Source organism: Puccinia triticina, chromosome 13A (assembly GCF_026914185.1).
Source record: "Puccinia triticina chromosome 13A, complete sequence".
Taxonomy (NCBI): Eukaryota; Fungi; Basidiomycota; class Pucciniomycetes; order Pucciniales; family Pucciniaceae; genus Puccinia; species Puccinia triticina.
This window is the reverse complement of record NC_070570.1, coordinates 1,766,177-1,772,830: the sequence shown is the minus strand read 5'-3', so window position 1 is coordinate 1,772,830 and position 6,654 is coordinate 1,766,177. Positions and strand designations below refer to the sequence as shown.

General features: G+C 46.4%; 2 protein-coding genes across 2 annotated transcripts; both read right to left on the bottom strand.

Moving 5' to 3' along the window:
• Positions 1 to 1,410: 1,410 nt before the first annotated feature.
• Positions 1,411 to 1,793, bottom strand: PtA15_13A168 (uncharacterized protein; the record flags this gene model as incomplete). The annotated part of the gene is made up of 3 exons (XM_053162338.1): positions 1,411 to 1,527; positions 1,609 to 1,703; positions 1,781 to 1,793. The coding sequence occupies 3 exons, from the start codon at positions 1,791 to 1,793 to the stop codon at positions 1,411 to 1,413; spliced, it is 225 nt and encodes a 74-aa protein (XP_053026324.1).
• An 852-nt stretch (positions 1,794 to 2,645) lies between these two features.
• PtA15_13A167 (uncharacterized protein) lies at positions 2,646 to 6,654 on the bottom strand (the record flags this gene model as incomplete). Its single annotated transcript, XM_053162337.1, has 6 exons — positions 2,646 to 2,711; positions 2,808 to 2,985; positions 3,061 to 3,307; positions 3,370 to 3,621; positions 3,709 to 4,548; positions 4,620 to 6,654. The coding sequence occupies 6 exons, from the start codon at positions 6,652 to 6,654 to the stop codon at positions 2,646 to 2,648; spliced, it is 3,618 nt and encodes a 1,205-aa protein (XP_053026323.1).

Genomic DNA, 6,654 nt, shown 5'->3' with positions numbered 1-6,654 from the left:
TTGCACAAGGTCCTGTGACAATTTGGCATCACTTCTGACACACTTCCCATTGACTTCTGAAGAATTTATCAATCATTTCCTAATCCACATCTGACTCACATCAGCCCCAGAACAACATAAAATGAGACTCTGGCACTCTCTGGAGAGTGCGTCAAAGTCTCCCCTGGTGAGGAAGATTAGAGGAGTGTAGAAAGATTAGAGAGGTTTAGTATGACAAGATTGGTGCCACACACCTAGACCAAGCAATTTGGCTGGAATTATCTTGTTTTGGTGATTTCTATTGATAAAAGCACATATAAAGGCAATGAAAAGGATAAAGATAACCAACAACAAAAATTCAGAAAGAATGAGTGAAAAATTAAATCCACACTTTCAGTTTCAATGTAAATTATAGCAGTGGTTGGAGAAAAGGGTTTTTCTTTTCCTTGTGAGGACAACATAAATCAAGATTTTTATCCAGAAGACACCAATATAAAAAAAGAATCACAAGAGATCTCATGATAATGCCTAAAGTGGTAGCTTTTTGAAAAACAAACCCCAACGTCTGTCCATGGGATCTTGTGACAGTGCATATTGTTTTCAATGATGTGTTATTTTGTTGTATTTGAATAGGAGACAAAGGCAACCCTGAGACTATTCAAAGAGTGTTAGGTTTCTAAGTCCCTCTCTCAGTCTCATTATTTTCTTATCCCTTATCACAAATCCACATCACTATCATCATCAGAAATATCATAGTTAATAAGACATGTGGCTTCTAGAAAGTTTCATCCAAAAACAGATTATTTGAGACTTGCAGCTTCTCAATATTCCCCTGTCTTTGAGAGATGCAGTTTCTCTTCTCAAGTCGTATTGTAACTGTCACAAGTCACAAGTGTGACAGTTTATTATGGTTTAAGTAGTTCTCTGTTGTCATAGTACAACAGTTTCCAAAAAGGATGGCAGGGGGGTCTTGGATTTTCACAATGAGGATTTTCCTCACCCAGCCAAATAGCTGTTAGAGTTAATGCATGATGACATCTAAGTTAGATTTCCACAAAGTGAATGCTAGAAATACCAGCAGTCCAATATGCAAACTCCTCACCCATAACTAGAGATGGCCACTGGCACCCGCTGGCCGGCATTATGAACAGCCAGGAAATCCTGGTATTGTAACTGCAAGTCCTCAATTTGGTTTAGATTTATTTGTTAGCTATTCTTTCTTTTCTGGTTTAAATGCGTCATTGGATTAAAAAACGGCTCAAGGCGTTTAGACAATGTATCATGAAGAAGGTAATGAGTTTCATCTAAAACCACGATCTTTGAGAACATACAGATAATACTTGCACATGTAGATAAGTAAACCCATTCTTGAGAGATTGGATTCTTTTTTTTTCTGCTGGGGGGAGAAAAAAAAACAGAATTGTTCCCTTCTTATTTGGTTGATTGGGCTTGGTTACTGTCGTTTTTGGATGACGACGATGATTTAGCACAATTTCGATTCATACGAGCATTGCGTTTGGCTTTCGCAATACGCCACTCGTTCTCGTTCTAAACGACCACACACAACGGCCAAAAGAAAATGAATAATGTAATCCACAACATGAGAGGATTATTTGAGAGGAGAATGACCTTGACAAATCGGTCGAACGGGGGTTGAACTTTCTCTTTCCGCTTGCGTTTCGGCATGGTTTGGGCATCGGCCACTTCGTTGACAGTCGGGGCGACTTCGTGGAGTGTGCTGACTGAGTCAGCTGGGTTTTTGCAGAAGTCGGGATTAGATGGTCCGATCAAGCAAACTTACCTTCTTCAGGCATGTCCGACTCGGTATTCCAGCTGATTTTGTCACAGGGCCCTTGAAGTATCAGGGGAATGCGAATGGGTACATAATAATTTCGGCACATGAGAAGGGAATGTATTTGTAAACCTTACGCAGTCGGGGAGAACGCGCCAGGCTCCGAGGAAGCGCGCAAAAGTATGATTATCTGGGTTCTTCTAATGTGTAATCCAACCAACAAATCACTCAAATTCCTCCTTAAAAAAAAGGAGAGGAGTGAGTAATTCCATCAAGTCTGTCTTTATTTTACTTTCAAGGGTACAGTGCCACTGCCCGGCGCCTCTTTCTCTCCACTGTGCTCTTCACAGATGTGTAGCCCAAACCGCATGTTGCAGTCTGTCTAGCCACTGTCTTTCTGAAAGGACAGGAGCCAACTGGCCTATATGTAGTAGTATCCTGCAAGTCAACTGATGACTCAATTCTTTGCAACTTGCCCTTCTGCTTCTGCATGCAGGATCACAATAAGAAAAGCAAGTAACGAAAATCTCGCACACAGGTGCAAAAAAAGGATTTCTTGTTACACCCAAGAAGGATGTTTTAAACTTGCATTCTTTGGTTTCAATGCGCAGTTGAAAGAAGAAAAACGGTGCGAGGTTTTTGAGAAACACAATAGACGATGTATCATGAAGAAGAAGAAGGAAATGAATTTCAACTAAAACCACGACCATTGAGAACATACACATAATACTTGCACATATAGATATATACACCCATTCTTGAGAGATTGTTTTCGTCTTTTTTTTCTCTCTGCTGGGAGGGGAGAAGCAAACCAGATTTCGTTTTCTCTGCTTGATCGGGGCTGTTGATTGTTATAGGATGATGAGCATAATGGTTAACCAAACGTTTGACTGGTCCGAGTACTGCGTTTGACTTTCGAAATACGCCATTCGTTTTCGCTCTGTAAAACCACACGCAACGACCAAAATAGGATAAATTATGTTAGCCCCCAAAAACGAGAGGAAAGGAGAGTATGATGAGAGAAGAGGGTAATGACCTTGGCGAATCGGTCGAACAGGGGTTGGACTCTTTCGTTCCGTTTGCGTTTCGACATGGTTTTGGCATCGGCCACTTTGAAGAAAGTCGGGGCGACTTCGGTGAGCCATTTCGGCTCGATAGCGGTGACATCACGACAATATTCCTTAGTAGTCAAGACCAATTCATGATAGATGATCCTGTACACACGGATAAGAAGAGATAAAGTGAGTGAGGGTGTTCTGGGATGGTTGCATCTATGAGAGTGGACTGACCATTCGGGGGCGCGATTGAAGAGCGCAGAAGAGGGATGAATGAACACCGGAGTTCCTTCAACCAACGTCTTGTATCCCTCCTGGGGATCTTTCTTGGCAGCATGTCTGAAGTAACCTGAGCAGATGGCGCGACGGACCCGATCATAATTTGTTCCACAGGACACGATATCATGTTTATATCGGTCCATAATACCCAGCAATTGCTTCCGTACATCTTGCGCTCTTCTCATGGCCCGAGACTGAATGTCTGGATAATCCGACGGCTTAGCGGGAGATGCCTTTGCAGCTAAATAACGGAGATAGACTTACAGTTTTCGTGGCACCAAGGATTACTGAATTTGTTGTTTTTCCAGCCGTCATATACTGCCAGGAGTGTCAGGTGATCACCCTCTGGTTGATGGAACTTGGCCTTCTTGGCATCCGCTTGCGCCTGTTTCTCCTTGGGACGATAAAACACATTTGTCGCACCACTGATCATCGCCACAATCGTCAAGACTTCCTCCGAGCAGCCCAAGTCAACTGATGCAATCAACATTTTTGATAACTCGGGGTCCATCGGAACTGTTTTTTTTTTTGGATCGCGATGTTTGGCAGTCAGTCCATCTTAGGAAAGCAAGCCTTTGGAAGATAAGTCAACTGGGAGCTTACAATCGGCCATCTTCCGGCCCAAGCGCGTCAACAAACCCTCGTCATCCAGAGCAGAGAGCGCATACAGGTTTTCCAAGGCAGTGATCATGGTTTGTTGCGGAGGAGGGTCCATGAAATCAAAGTTCAACAGATCATTGATGCCCATGGCTTTCAACATCAAGATGGTGTGAGCCAAGTTTTGACGCTGGATATCGGGGATCGAAGTCGGCAACATTTCGTTTCGATAGGCGGCTTCGGTATACAGTCGGTAACATTTTCCCGGCCCGGTCCGACCAGCACGACCAGAACGTTGTCTGGCTTGAGCTTGAGAGATCGGAGTGACGACCAAAGAATCCATTCCCAGTCGAGGGTCCCATGCCTTTTGCTTCACAAACCCAGGGTCAACGACGTAGTAGATCCCGTCGATCGTGATCGATGTTTCGGCGATGTTCGTGGCTAGGATCACTTTTCGGGCTCCGGGAGGGGCTGGATCGAAGATCTTGGATTGCATCTCCGAAGGCAGCGCGGAATAGACTGGCAAGACGATCAATTCTGGTACATGTGATCCCAGAGCCTTCATCCGCTCATACAATATCTCAGCAGAAGTATCGATTTCTTCCTGTCCAGTCAAGAACAGGAGTATGTCTCCCGGTGGCTCAGAGATATGGATTTGCATGATCGTAATCAGGGCAGCATCAAGATAATCGCTTTCGGGTTCTTTGGTGTAGAGCACTTCGACCGGATACGTCCTACCGGGGATGGTGAAAATCGGACAGGAGTAAAAGTATTTCGAAAACTTTTCGGCGTCCAGTGTAGCTGAAGTAACGATCAACTTGAGATCGGGTCGACGCATGATGGATTCTGATGGAAATGAGCTCTTGTTCAGCTATACATAAATTTGTGAAATTAGTCTAATTCCGATTAAGACTCACTTTTTAGAAGCCCAAAGAGCACATCTGTGGCAATCGTCCTTTCGTGTGCCTCGTCCAACATGATGACCGAATAGGCTGATAGATTGGGATCGACCAGAGCTTCTCTTTGGAGCATTCCATCGGTCATGTACTTGATTTTCGTTTCTGAACTTGTACAATCCTCGAACCGAATCGTGTAACCTACGTCTTGACCTAACCTACACCCCACTTCTTCAGCCACTCTTTTAGCTACCGACATCGCTGCCACACGACGGGGTTGGGTGCAGGCAATCTTCTTCTCATCTGCTAGGCCTTCTTCCGCCAGATACTGTGTCATTTGTGTGGTCTTGCCCGACCCGGTATCTCCAACGACGACAAGAATTTGGTTTTCCTTGACGGCCTTGACCAGCGCGTCTCGCAGTTTGTAAATAGGCAAACTGGCCCGCTGTTCCGTAATACTCAGAGAGGTGATCTTCCCATAGGTTGTGGCTTGGTTGAACGTAGCTTGCTTCCAGCCAGACTCTTCTTGCTTCTTGCCCATAGTATTATCCCTAGCATCTTGGGCGAAGAGTCGCTCGTGGGGTTTGGCCACTGGATCGAGCCATGCCGTGCTAGTATCTTGAGTTTCTGCATCCGCCCGCTCGTTTGCTTCCTGTTGACGCAGCTCTCGCCGTTCCTTGGCCAAACCAGCACCAGCCAACGCAGCCCTGTTGAGTGTACCATCGGGAGCCTTGACGATTTTGACAGGACTCAGGTCGAGCACTCGGCGATGAGCACCTTTCAGGAACGGGGCCTCATCCTCTCTCATCTCGATATCCAGTTCCTCCTCTGCCGTCGCCGCTGCTGCCATCCCGTTCGTGCTTCCTGGAGTGGTGAGATCGTCGTCGAGGTTTGGATAATCTGCGGCGCTGGCCGCCCCTGAAGCAATCAGTTGTTTGATCTCCCATCGCTCGGGTGAGGTGAGACGACGAGCACTGGAAGAGCGGTTATCGTCTGCAAAACCGGCACCCACGCTGTGGTTGACGTGTCGAGCCGCATATTGAGCTTCCTCCTCGGCCATCTCAGCATCGGACTTGATTCTTAAATGCGGGGTTAGATCTGCTCCCGTGTTTTGATCAACATCTTTCATTGAGATTCCGATCCGCTCGCCCGCAATCGAAACCACCTTGACTTTGACGGGTTGCCCTCTGGACACCAGATCGGAAGGATGATTGACTCTCCCAGCTGCAATAGCATTGACGTGTACTAGCCCTTCAGCCTTTCCGGCGACACCTTTTAAGGTGACAAAGCATCCGAAATCTTTGATCGAGGCCACAGTCCCGTCGTAAATCTTGTATAGAACCGGACGAGTATCTGGAGCTTTTGATGCTCTGTTGCCGTAGCCATTATCGCGCTGTCGTCCTCGGTCATCAAACCGGCCACCCGAATAATCATCTCTGAAACGTCCGGATCTAGGCTCCGGGGAGCGCCTTCCTCTTTCACGACTTGCTGATCGGTCTCGTCTGGGCATCTTTGTGGGACGATTGTAATCTGAGCTGGCGTCATCTTCTTGCTCTTCTTCGCGGACCGCTTGTAGTTCTCTATGCCGTCTGCCAACATGTTCGAGTTCTTCTAGTAGCTGATCTGCAGTTGAAGTATTCTTGGCTGTTGCGTCCTTTGGATCGGGCACGAAACTTGGTTCCCAGGAGCGATCCGGAAGCGCCAGTGCAGGGAATAAGGCCTGAGCTCGCCGTTTTTTCCGTTCGAGTTCTTCCTCGTCTTCCGCTGGATCGATGTCTTTCTCTTTCCCCTTGCCTTCAGCTGGCAGCTTCTTCTTCTTGTACTTGGGATGTAGGCTGGTCACGAGTCGATCCATGTTGGTGATGAAGCTTTCTGGGAACTCGGCGCCGATCTCTTGGAGTTTGAGTTTGAAATTTTCGAATGAGGTCGATTCTTCATGGAGTGAGATCAAATATTCTGCGAGGGTGCTGTCCTGAAGTCCGACATGGTTGTGAAGTTCCTTCGTGATACTGTTGACAAGCGAGAGTATCTCTAGTTTCTCGAATTCTTGGTCCAT